We start from the raw sequence: 13,534 nt of genomic DNA, 5'->3' as shown, positions 1-13,534 counted from the left end.
GCAAGAAGGAAGAGGAGGAGAGACAGCTAGGAGAAAATAAGAAGGAGATCTTCTTTGAATGATCATGACCAATAGGCTGAAAGGAATTGATCTCCCCAGGAGCACCCCAGATCAGAGAGCCTCCTTGTTATATCATCCTGGAGGTGGCTGCCAAATGCAACGTGGAGTATTTTTCCCCCATGTCCTTGGGGATAAAGCGCCGCACAAGAAAACTTCCAGAAGCCGATGGCATAGTTCGCACAACCACTGCTCTGCCTTAGCAAACAGTAGGTGCTTCAGCATTGCTTAGTGTTGCTAGTCTTTGCTAATGACACTCCCCAAAAGACAAACAAGTTGTGATCACAGTTGATCTCAGAAATGTGTGTGCTGCTGTTGTGCAGAAACATGTTAGGAAAGGTTACCCAGGATGATTTGCTGTCAGCCTTGGAGGAAGCCGTCTTTTCTACTACCTCCGTGGCATTGCTGAATGAAAGCGGTGGCAAGTGAAGAAAGCAGGCTTCACCATCAGCCCATTTCACTCCGTATCCTCAAAACATCTCAGGATAGTTCAGATGGTTTGGAGCAAGGAAAGGAGTGTCTATTTCGTCTTCCTTCCTAAGACTTTTCCAATGATGTTAGGTAACCCCATCCTAGGGTAGGTGCCCAAGCCTGCAGCAGAAAGGTCTAGATTCTGGAAGGCACAAGTCACCAGAGCCCTTGTCCTGAGCATTGAGGCTCCCTCGCATCCAGTTAGGAGTGAGAGGCTGGGAGGGCCATGGATACATGAGTTGTGAATCCCCAGGAGTGTCTTGATCTATCTGGGGGATGTTGGAATCATAAGTCATGCACAGTTGTGGATTCCAGGGAAGAATTGGCCTGGGAGGCCTTGGTGGCACCAGAGCTCCATTCTTCCCAAACCGCTGGCCCGTCGTGTAACTTGTTATTACACACATGGGCTGATGAAGAGCATTTTGCACATGAGTGAGGCTGAGAAATTAAAGTCTGTGCCACTGGCCCTTATCTACCTTGGGACTCCCAGGGATTTCAACTTCTCATTTAGTAGATGAAAAATATATGGAAGTTTAAGAATTTTTTAGTGTTCACTTCTTCTATCTTCTTACCAAGCCAATCATGACCATTCATTTTGCTGAAATGGTGCATCTAGGTGCTGATTTCTCTCTTTAAAATCAGAGTCTTCAGTCTGTGCAATTAAAGCACAGTAACATTTTGAAAATACCTTTAACAGAGAGTTCCATTCCTTGTTATAAAACATTCCAGCATGGCCTAGAGATTTCAAGGCAGGTAACCAGTTCAACCCCAGAAATCCTCAAAAGGAAACAAATTTCAGTTGTGTTTATTTTGAAACTACAGTACTCTTTAGGAGGAAGTGAGCTTTGTCAAATACAAATACACCAGGACAAAGGACCCCTGTCATACAGCTCATATTCTTTCACCATTCCTGAAGCAGCCTTCTGCAGGAAGTCACATTCAGTCAAAAAATGGCAGTTGACAGTTAGTCAGGAAAGATTTTAGTAGCAGGTACTAGAAGAACCAGCTACAGCGTATTGAAAACATAGTGGTGTGTTTTTCTTACATATCGGTGCCCTGAATGTACGTGGTGCCGTGGCTCTGCATTTCCCCTGACCTTTGCTTAATGGTCCCAAGATGGTTGCTGCAGTCCCAGCCACCAAGTTCATCCTGAAGGCAGGAGGGAGGAAGAAGGGGGCACTGTTGTTATTTTTGGCACACTTCCACCTTGCATCTCTTTGGTCACTACAGGGTCTGCCTTGACCACTGAGCAGCCAGGGAGATTAGAATGACCACTTTAGACCAACCATGATTCATCCTCAGGGCCTAGGGGCAAGGCGCACCCTGTTTGAGATCAGAAGGGCTCCATATGCTGCCTCGACCTAGTGGTTGGGGTTCCCTTAGCAGGGAAGAGGCAGGGGAATAGTGGTGAGTACTTTTCGGTTAGGTGCCTGTGCACTAAAAGGCATTGAAATAGGAAGCATCGGCCGGGCATGGTGGCTCAAGCCTGTAATCCCGGCTCTTTGGGAGGCTGAGGCAGGTGGATCACTTGAGGTTAGGAGTTTGAGACCAGTCTGGCCAATATGGTGAAAATCCGTTTCTACTAAAAATACAGAAATTAGGCAAGTGTGGTGATGCACGCCTATAGTCCCAGCTGCTCCGGAGGCTGAGGCTGGAGAATAGCTTGAACCCTGGAGGTGGAGGTTGCTGTGAGCCAAGATTGTGCCACTGCACTCCAGCCTGGGCGACAGAGCGAGACTCCGTCTCAAAAAAAAAGAAAAAAAAGTGTCAGAGGCCCAGCTATTAGGATGTACGCTCGACTCACAGAGCAAGGCCCATAATATTGCTGGAAGGAATTTGGAATGTGCCTCCAGGGAGTCTGAAGACCCAACAAGAAAACTAAAGAATGCAGGGCGATGGTTTGGTTTCTTCTTTTGAGTCCAAAGCTGTGACTTTGGGAGAGAAAAGAGACCGTGGGATTGCAACCTGGAAACTCTTCCTGGTGGGGCTGGAGAACAGCTTTTGCTGTTCACGGCTGTGCTCAGGAAACCTGAGCAAATGGTGCACCCAGGTGAGGAGAGGAGCAGTCCTCACATCTGAGAAGGAACCGTCTTTGGTGAGAATCAGGGATCCGTTGAAAATGATTCAAAATGGAAGCTTGGGGAGGGAAGAAACAAACCTAGATCAGCCACAGAACAGGATCCTCAGAGGACAGCGGGTGAGGTGTGCTCAGGAGGAAAGGGGAGAAGGTGCACAGCGTCCTAGGTGAAAGGGCGAGGAAAGCTGAGTGACTTCCGAAGTCTGGATGCTTCCTAAGCACCTCTTCTACACCAGGGAAACATGTCATACAAAACCAGAGCTGGCCTGACCTGGAGCTCTCTCAGGCTGGAGGGATGCAGACCCTTGACATGTCAATATGGGGCCACATGGAGAGGCTCACCACACTGGGAAGAGGGGGTGGGGGGAAGGGGTCCTGAAGAGCATTAGGCCAAGGCTTGATGATCCAAACTCAATCAGGTCAAAAATGCACAAGGAACAGTAGGAGGGGCGCACAGAGGCCTCCTAGAGCCCACTGGGTTCACTGGGGAGAACGCCTGGTGAGTCCTGTGTCTGAACGCCAACAGAGCAAACTTGAAATGTCAACAAAAGCAAGGAATCTCATCCTACAGGCATCTCTGCAAAATGGCCAAAGAGAACCTGGTTTGAATATTGCAACAGAAGGGCTTTTGATGAGTAAAAAATTGAAAAGATCTGAAAGAATTAGAAACAGCATACATAGACCTGTTTAGAAAGTGCTGGACTTAATTCAATCTGACTACAATATTTCATTAAAGTTGATTCATTTTGTGGCGACTTCTCACTGAATCTATTAAAATGCATCTAAGCAATAACGTGACATCCCTTCAGATCCCGGGAGTCTGTTTCTTCCAAATGAATGGGCTGTGAATGAATCTTACTTTTCACCATGAAGTGTATGCTACTTGTACATTGGTTTTGATGAGATAAGAACCATGTTCAGGCCACTGGAGGCGTTTTGCAACTGAAAATTGATGTTTGGAGGGAGTGTCACCTGCACAGATGAGCTGAGGGTTGCTTTGTGCTGGGGAGAAGAGGCGAGTGGGCAAGACCTGAGGGTGTCTGCGTGGGGAGAAATCAGCTGTCGGCATTTTAAATCTCTGGAAAATGAGACACCAGATACCAGGGAAGGTGTCAGGTGTGAGGAGTGGTGTCAAGTGACTGCTAGAAACAGGTGTGTGTTAGATAATAAATGAGTAATAAATGTATAACAAGATAATCACAGACTGCTTAGAGGTTTAAAGAACATAAACAGGGTCACGTGAGAGAAAGTCGGGCAGGGACAGGCAGGGAGGATTGCTTGGAGGAGGTGATATTTAAAAGCTGGTATCTGCAGGATAAAAGGGGCCAGCAAAGGAGTGAAGAGAAAGGCATTCCTGGTCCAAAGAACATTCAGTGCAAAGGCTCTGGGAGAGGGAAGGAGATGGCTGTGTGCAAATGAAAGGCCAGTGAGGTGGGGCACAGACAGGACACAGGACAACTTGGAAACACAAGAAAAGGCCAGGAATTGCAAAGTAAAAGGAAACTTTCATTTTTTTCTTAAGCGTTTTGAGAAGTAAGTAAAGATTTTAAGAAGTGCAGTGACATGCTCCCATAGTATCAAGGAAACCAGTTCAGAGGTTGAAGTGAAAATGACCTAGGGAGGGCGCAGTAGAGAGGAAAGAATCGATGACGGATGAAATACTTGAGTCACAAAGTCTGATGAATATGGGAGTGAGGAAAAGGGAATGTTCCTTATTGATTTCCAGATTCTGGGCTTGACTGGGCAGGGAGTGGTACAGTTGACTGAAATGACAAAGCCCAGGTTTTTGTTTTTTTTTTTTTAAGGAGGCTAGGAAGTAAGAATGAAGAATTCGTTCTGATAGACATTTAGACTTCCAGGTGCAGAGGCCCGATATATTAATCTGGGGCTGGAGAGAGGTGTGGCATGGATGTGTAAATTGGGGGTCATTATCACGTATTCGGTGTTTAGAGCAATCGGTCAGGATGAGGTCTCCTAGGGAGAAAACATAGGCAATAAAGATGGCTCAATAATGAGAGGATGAACTGAAGGAGTGGAGGAGGCAAAGGAGGTGGAGAAGGAGAAGCTGGGGGCAGGAAGGAAGCCAGGGGTATGGCCTCTCAGAAGTCAGAAGAGAGGGTTTTATGAAGTGGGGCAGACGATCTCCTTTCAGATGCTACCAAGAAATGGAACAGGATGAGGGACAACCACCCACTCATTCTTGGATTGGTGTGGATGGAAATCACTGGTGCCCTTGACAGGCGATTCAAGAGATCGGTGGGTGTGGAAGTTAGGCTACAGAAATTTGCCAGCTGAATGAGAGGCACTGAAATGCAGTGTGCACAGCCCCTTAAGAAGTTTTGTCACGAAAGAAACTGAGAGATGTGGCGGAAATTGAAAGGGCTTGGATACCCTGATTTCCTCTCTCGATAGTGCATCCTGAGCACTTTCTAGAATAAATACATACATCTTTGCATAATTTGTTTTGGAGGGGAGAAGGAAGAAAGGGTTTTACTCTGTCGCCCAGGCTGCGGTACAGTGGTGTGATCATAGCTCACTGCAGCCTTCATCTCCTGAGCTCAAGCAATCCTCCCGCCTCAGCCTCCCCAAGTAGCTGAGACTCCTGGGGCACACCACCACACCTGGCTAATTTTTTAATTATTTTTCTGGAAGCTGGATCTTGTTATGTTGCTCAGACTGTTCTGGAACTTGGGGACTTAAGTGATCCTTTCCCCTCGGCCTCCCAAAGTGCTGGGATTACAGGAGCGGGTCACCGTGCCCAGGCTGCATAATCATTCTTAATGGATAGATGAACATACTTATCATTTATGTACCCAGTGCCCCATTTTATAACCATCTGGCCTCTTTCCAGCTTTTCACTTTTTTATAAACACTGCTGCAAGAAAAACCCTTGTGTATGTATCCTTTTCACATTTGACCAAATATTTCTCAAGGATCAGCTTCTAGACATGGAATTTGAAAAGAGAAAAGGAAGGATGGATATAACCTGGAGTTTCCTCATCTGACCATTCTCCAGTAACCTACCGTTGAAGCCAAAATTACTCCCTCAATGAGCCGATTTAATCCTGTAGCTAAAGCGAAACCGGGAAAACAAGTTCCTGGTTTTTAGCTGTTAGCCACTAAGATAAAGAAAACAGAAGTATTCAGACTATTAGAAGCTCAAGGCGCATTCCAGTGGGTTTTTCTTTCCTTCCTTCCTGTGGAATGTCTTCCCACTTATTCCTTCTTACTCTTTGGCTGGTACCTTCCCTGCCCAGGTTCCATCTGTCTGCCTGCCTGCCTCTCTCTCCCCCTCTACCCTTTTGGCGTGGCTCCTGTATACCCAACAATCCCTCAGGCACCCCTGTCAATTCCTCTAATTTTAGTTTCCCCTTGTAAATATATCTGAATAGTTTCAGTGAATGATTAAGCTGAGGCCAGATGTATACATATTGACCTATATTCAGCAACATGTATGAAAGGCTTGTTGCTTTCGAACTCTTTTAGGTGACAAATAACAGAGAGGAAGGGGCATTTTCCCTTTAGATGAGGAGAGAAGAGAAAGATGGTTGACAGCCTTATGCAGCATAGAGAATGTCTCTAGACCAGGAAGTATCCATCACTGGCAACGTCTGCCTTCTCCTTACTATCCTGGCCGTTTGCATCAAATGTGTCTTTAGAAAGGGGGCAGGTGAGTTTCACAGATGTCTATGACTGTCTTTAACTGTTCTTGGTTTACATGCAGGTGGGAGTCTTTAGTCCTTGTGCTGATGTATCTTATCTACATTGTCATCATGAAGTAAGTAAAATTCTTCATTTCTTTTCCAAAACTGTTTCTTGCATTCCACATTATGTGATGACATAGAATAGGGTTGGGGTGGGTATCTGACTGGTTTTTCAGTGTGTATCATCACAGTCACTTGGCTCCCTGCCAGACTGCTGTGAGTCACTGTAATTTTGATTAGTATCAATTGTAGTGACCCTTCCAGCCCATATACGATGATAAACTCAAAGCTTCAATGTTTCACTTGATAACTTTCTAGAACCTCTAATCTCTCTTCAGGATCTGGCAGCCTAGCTCTGGAAGGTTTCTTCACTCTCTTTCTTAACACAAAGGAGATACAACTCAATACGTTACACTGCAATAGAGGGTGAGGGAAGATACAAGGTAGTCTGCTGCCAGTCTACTCAATATGGTGGCCAACGTGAGCCAGCCCTCCGGTGGTCTGTGTAGACCCAGTATCTAGGGCTTGCTTGTGGAAGGAATTCCTAGGGTAGGACCTTCATCAAACATATTCTGGCATGGAATTATCGTGAGGTAACTGATGAAGAGTTAGTTAAGAGACAACTGAAATCATGGATCAAATATCTGTGGACTTCCTTTATTTGCGTGGTATTAGTCATCCACTGCTGCATAACAAACTATCCCGAAACTTAGTGGCTTAAAAGCACAAACATGTATTATCTCACACATTATCTGAGAGTTAGGAATCCGGGAGCAGCTTAACTGCAAGGTTCCAGCTCAGAGTCTCTCATGAGGTTGCAGGTAAGAAGTCAGCCAGAGTTGCCATCATGTACCGGACAGGTGTGGGAGGACCTGCCTTCAAGTGATGCTGGCTCTTGACTGGCAGGCTCAGTTTCTCACCACGTGGGCTCCTCCTTAGAGCTGCTTGAGTGGCTTCCCCCAGAGCAAGTGATTCAAGCAGAGAGCAAGAAGGGCCCTGCAACACCTTTTATAATATCCCAGAAGTCACATGCCATTACTTCTACCGTATTCTGTTTATTAGAAGCAAGTCGTTAAGTCCAGTCCACACTCAAGGGGCTGGCATCACCTAGTGAAGGGAACAGTGTCAAAGAACTGTTGATATATTTTAAAACCACCATGTCATGTGTTCTTTTCCCTCCTGGAGTTGGGGTAGCTTATTTATATCAAGAATTTGCCAGGCATGGTGGCTCATGCCTGTAATCTCAGCACTTTGGGAGGCCAAGGTGAGCAGATCACTTGAAATCAGGAGTTCGTGACCAACCTGGCCAACATGGTGAAATCCCGTCTCTACTAAAAACACAAAAATTAGCCAGGTGTGGTGGTGCGTGCCTATAATCCCAGCTACTTGGGAGGAGGCAGGAGAATCTCTGGAACCCGGGAGGCGAGGTTGCAGTGAGCTGAGATCACGCCACCACGCCAGCCTGGGTGACAGAGTGAGACTCCATCTCATTGGAAAAAAAAAATTATATGGCCAATGTTTCCCATGCTCTAAATTGTAAGCACCATGTAAGCACCATGGTTGTGAGCCTGCTGGTTCATCTTTTTGCCAGGCACCACTGGGATGAGGAGGTTATAAATAATGCAGACATGTTCTATGCTACAGCTGCCCACCCCTGTGGAAGCGGCTTTTTTTCCTCTAAATTAGCCCATGTTTCTCCAGCATATGTAGCTGTAGGAGTGACTGCCTTCTCTAGGGGCAAGAAAGTAGAAATCCATCGACAATGGCCAGTTTGGACATATCAGGTAGCAGTCTGGAACTGACACATTAAGGTTTCTTATTGTTGAGGCCTGACAAAAGTTAATTCTGGTGACCAGTGACTGGGACACTTGTTGAGAGAAATCAGTGTGGACATTGGCAAATATCACAGGAGCAAGCACATCTGGAGCTTAGTGGAGAAGGGCATTCCTAGAGTAGGACCTTACTCATACATGTCCTGGTACCATAAGGTGACTAATGAAGAAACCAGAAGTCACACACCATGAAGTCACATACCAACAGATGAGCTCTCATGAAACCCAGAGCTGACCCAAAGCCTTTCCAAAGTTTCCAGCCCCTAAAGGAAAAGCCTTTAAAGATCAGAGCACCCATCTTATGCCTCTTTGCCTCAAACAGCAAAGCTATATAGCGAATCAGTGCCAAGTGGGGAAGCCTCAAACTGCTGTCTGTGTGTGTACTCACACATCTTCTTTTGTTGTTTTCTAGTGCATTGTTTCGATTTTTTAACATTTTGAGGGTCTGATTGAGCTCTCAAAAGTGGATTAGTTGATTATTCTGGAAGAATCGCCGTACAGTGTCTGCTCTATGCCCAACATTAATCTTGGGTCTTGAATCTTAATTTTCAAGAAAGTATGTTTCAAAATGAATTCACTAGGGGCTTCACAGAGTTAAGTATTCTTCAAAAACAGATGTGACCAGAGGGAAGGAGAGTTGAGGAATTTTGCTGTCATGTATCCTATGGCCCCTGCTCCCCTTTCTAAGCCACCTTGAAGCCCATGGGTTGCTGGCAGAACACGTGGACAGTAAGATAGAACAGCAAACACATCCTCTCCTCTTCCCCAAACCATACCAAATGTGGAAGCTAATGAGGTGTGTTTCTGCTGATGCCTCACTTTTACCAACATTCCAGCTGTTCAAACCAGCAGGATACAAACAAAACCGGGAATGGAAGCTACTGTGCTCATGAAATTTTCTGCATAAATTCTGGTCCTAAGTTCTAAATTGAAATCTCTGCTCTTTAGCCATCCCCCTCTGCAATCAGAGGCTTTAATCATTGGGTTTTATCAAATCTGATTTATAAAATTGCATGCTTCACAATAAAATAGCTTCAGGGTGCAAGCACAAAATTTAAAACATTCAATTAAAAATATAAAACAGCAACAGTAGTTTTAAAAAAAAAACACCAGCATATATTAAAATCGTCAGCAGCGTCCTAGGTGGAGAGTTTTTAAAGGACTTTAAACATTCTATCTGAAGGTCAGAAAGCAATTTCAGATTGTCCAGGTTGGTAGAAACCTTCAGGGAGCATGAAGCATGCCTGGCCTTGGCAAGGATTGATTTCTGTACATCCCCGGTCGCTGCTCTGGGATTTGTTACCTAGATGGGTTATGTGTGCTGGTGGTTAAGAATCAGTGCCTCACATTCGGCCCTGACAGCGGAGCCCCCTGCCACTGACAGCCGTGGGACCTCAGCCAAGTTATTCAGCCATCTTGAATCTCAGTTTCCTCTTCTGCAAAAAAAGATTAATAATAATTTCTACTGTTATTATATATATTCCATGAGAACGGAATGCGACAGCTTAGTTAAGCTGTCAAGCTAAGATAAGCTTAGTTTAACTCTGCATCCAGTTTCAAGAAAGCCCTCACTGTATAGTATTATTATCCTGTTCTCTAAACCCTGATAAATGTATAATACATGGGTTTGCTTTTGTACTTTAAAAGCAAAACCTAATCACTGGGCACTGTGGTGCATGCCTGTGATCCCAACTATTCAGGAAGCTAGAGTGAGAGGATTTCTCGAGGCCAGGAGTTTGAGACTAACCTCAGCAACATAGCAAGACCCTGTTTCAAAAAAAAAAGCAAACCTTTATGCAAGTCAGTATTTCTTTCAGGAAAATGGATTCTAAGTCAAGATGACAGAAACACCGCCTCTTTCCCTGTCGCCCTATGGGGCAAGGCATCCTTGTTGAGTCTATAAAGTGTGGAGGTCTTTTCACTAACGGGAATTTTGAATATATATAAGAGTCAACAGAATAGTATAATGAAGCCCACGCACTCATCACCAGCCCCAGAAACCATCAACCCACAGTTGCCCCATCCACACTATATTCACTTCCCTTTTCTTCTGTAATTTGGAAGTCCCAGACATCATACTAGCTCATCCACAAAAATTCCAGTATACATCTGGACTTCTCTAGACATAGCTGGATACTCTTTTAGGATTCTAAAAGGACAATTGTCTTTAACATAACCACAACATTATCATCACACCTAAAATTAATACTAATTCCTTAATGTCATAAAATACCCAGCGTTCAAATTTTCAGTGGCCTCACAAATGTCTTTTTGATTGTTTTCTTTTTGTTTCATGAATATCATAAATATTTAAAAAATGAGAATTCAAATAAATTCCACTCATTAGAATTGGTGGCCTTTGACTGAGTGCCGTGTCTGTGTGTGTGTGCATGTGTGTGTGTGCATATGTGTGTGTGCATATGTGTGTGTGTGTGCATTTTCCTTGCACTTTGTTCTTTAATGAAGTTTGGCTGTTTGCTCTGCAGAGTTGCCCACGGTTGGAAAGTGTTGATTACATCCCCTGATGTGGCACAGTCTGTTTCCTTGACCTCTGTGTCTGTGTATGTGTCTGTGTGTGTCTGTGTGTGCATGTCTGGGTGTCTATGTGTGTGTGTCTGTGTGTGTGTGCTGCATGTCTGTGTCTGTGTCTGCGTGTGTGTCTGTGTGTCTCTGTGTGTCTCTGTGTCTGTGTGTGTGTGTCTGTGTCTGCGTGTGTGTCTGTGTGTCTCTCTGTGTGTGTGTCTGTGTGTCTGTGTGTGTGTGTGTCTGTGTCTGTGTGTATCTGTGTGAGTGTCTGTATATGCGTGTGTGTGTGTGTGTGCATTTTCCTTGCACTTTGTTCTTTGATGAAGTTTGGCTGTTTGCTCTGCAGAGTTGCCCACGGTTGAAAAGTGTTGATTATATCCCATGCTGTGGTGCAGTCTGTTCCCTTGGCCTCTGTGTTTCCTGCATGTCTGTAATTGATCTGATTCGGGCTAGACTATGTCCCAAGTGGTGGTGAGTTCCATCATCAGGAGGCACGGCGATGTCTGCCTTTCTCTCTCTGTAATGTTGGCAGCCATCAGTGCTCAGTATCTGGATCCATTATTTCATTTGGATTGCAAAATAGTGCTGTTCTAATTCTATGCTTCGTGTCTTATGAACTACAAATGGCACCTGTCACTTTGACTAGTTTTCTGTTCTCTCATGCAATGTAGTAACTGCATGTTCCTAGAGTGTACAGGAAAGACCTCATGGACGAGATGGTCCAGCTACAGAGGACCTCTTCATCTCTCTGAGGTCTTGTTGCCATAAGCCAGCCACCCTAGAGCTGCCCCCACTGAAGAATCAGGCGCAAGGGAGATAGCTGGGAGGGAATCCAGAGAGCTTCATGTCTGTAGCAGCAAAAGAGTTGAGGAGGGGAAGAGAAACATAGGTTGAGTGGCCTTCCAGCTGGCAACTTAGGGTCACCATGCCTAGCTGCCATTCCTATGGGAGGCTGGAGGTCAAACTGGAGGTCCCCAGTGAGCCGTCCCATGGCCAGGTTGAGTGGCCTTCCAGCTGTCAACTTAGGGTCACCATGCCTAGCTGCCGTTCCTATGGGAGGCTGGAGGTTAAACTGGAGGTCCCCAGTGAGCTGCCCCATGGCCAGTAAACGATGAGTGGGGAAAAGCAGTAGCAGCCTTCTGTGACCTGGAAACTGTGCCTGGCTGTCTTTGCCCATGAGTTTTTATGAGTTTTCTAGAATTCGTCTGTGGGAATCTTCTCATACTAAAGCTAGGGAGACTGGAACATTTACTTGCAAAAAACCACCCTTGGAACTTGTACAAGCTTCTTCCCTTCCCACCTGAGCCTGCTGGGACATGTAAGGAACACTGCACAATGTATTCACTTGATCATTCGGGAGGATCCTAGCCTAGAAGTTTTCATAAAGCCAAAGGCCCACTGGATCTGGAACTTAGGCACGATAGTCATAGAAATTTGCAGAATCCCAATCCGTGACCTCAGGAAACCAAAGACATAGAGACCTAGATGGCCAACTGACCTGTAGCACATAGACTGTGACACACAGCCACTGCTTTTGGGGAGTGGTGTGGATGAGGCAGCTTCCTCTTCTTCCAAAAAACTGGTCCCTGATTACAAAGGCCCTGGAGATGTGGCCCAGAGGAGGTAGACCTTGACCATCCCACTGAGTCTTAGCACAGTCCTTCCATATGCAGACTGAGAAGGGGAGCTCAATCCCAGAGAGGCCTCCACTGGCATGAAAGAGGTTGCAAAGTAAGCAGTGTGATCTGGTTTATTTCTATAATGGTGGTTTTCTTTTCACCTACCATTTGTTCATAAATTGGGAAATGGGACAGGTTGTATATTCTGACGGGGAATGGGTTGAGAAAATTAGAACAGTAATAACTTGAGCTCTGGGGACTGTACATGCAGACTGGGAGAGCTCCCAGGAGCACTCGGTGGGAGCTAAGACATGGCAGAATGGCAAACACTGATGGACTCTGCCCACTTGTTACTTTGCTCAGATATAATGCTTGCATACATCAGTGCTTTGAGAGGAGGACAAAAGGTGCCGGGAACATGGTCAACGGATTGGCCAACAATGCTGAAATTGATGACAGCAGCAACTGCGACGCAACTGTGGTGCTACTTAAGAAAGGTAACCAAGGAGAGCATTGTGGGGGCCAAGGCAGCAGGATCACTTAAGCCCTGGAGTTCAAGATCAGCCTGGCCAACATGGCAAAACCCCATATTTACTAAAAATACAACAAAATTAACTGGGAATGGTGGCCCAAACCTGTAATCCAAGCTGCATGAGAGGCCAAGGCACGAGAATCACTTGAACTCAGGAGGCAGAGGTTGCAGAGAGCCAAGATTGCTCTACTGTAGTCTAGTCAGGACAACAGAGCCAGACCCTATCTCAAAAAAAAAAAAAAAAAAGAAAAGAAAAGAAAGGTAACCAAGGGGATACTGTGTACGAGAAGAAAGTGCTAGAATATGAGCCCATCTGCCCACTGTCATAGCCACACATGGGGTGTCCTAGCTGGCCTTGAGAAGACACTCCCTGCCCCAAGATAGAGCAGAAGTTTCCAGTCCTCCAACCCTCCCTTTCGCTACAATGTCATGGAGCCATCTCATACCTGGTAAGCCCGTTGGAGCTCAGAAAGCCCCCTGGAAATTTCCAGGCAACACATTTGCTGGGAGTGCTGCAGAGAACAGGATGGCAAAGGAAAGGAGACCCTAGGTTCTGAGATACCGGTTCTGTCCCATTTTGGCTGTGTGACTATGAAGCAGGTTATATAACCTCTTGAGCCTCAATTTTCTCTTCTGAAATATGAGAATCATTTTTGTAATAAGCAAAGCAGATAAATATGTATAAGAGTTTAGTGCGATGCTCTATAAATGACAGG

At 45.5% G+C, this 13,534-nt stretch overlaps 1 protein-coding gene across 4 annotated transcripts in view; it reads left to right on the top strand.

Moving 5' to 3' along the window:
* Positions 1 to 13,534, top strand: part of SLC24A3 (solute carrier family 24 member 3) — a 503,439-nt gene that overhangs the window by 448,111 nt on the left and 41,794 nt on the right. For all 4 annotated transcript variants that reach the window (XM_077951123.1, XM_077951122.1, XM_015149569.3 and 1 more), the window contains exons 9-10: positions 6,330 to 6,383; positions 12,650 to 12,783. In XM_077951123.1, coding sequence (XP_077807249.1) covers positions 6,330 to 6,383; positions 12,650 to 12,783 — 188 coding nt within the window. The remainder of the gene's footprint in view (positions 1 to 6,329; positions 6,384 to 12,649; positions 12,784 to 13,534) is intronic.

The sequence above is a fragment of the Macaca mulatta genome, chromosome 10 (assembly GCF_049350105.2).
Source record: "Macaca mulatta isolate MMU2019108-1 chromosome 10, T2T-MMU8v2.0, whole genome shotgun sequence".
NCBI lineage: Eukaryota > Metazoa > Chordata > Mammalia > Primates > Cercopithecidae > Macaca > Macaca mulatta.
Note: the sequence above shows the minus strand (reverse complement) of the source record. Positions and strands in the feature narration are given on the sequence as shown.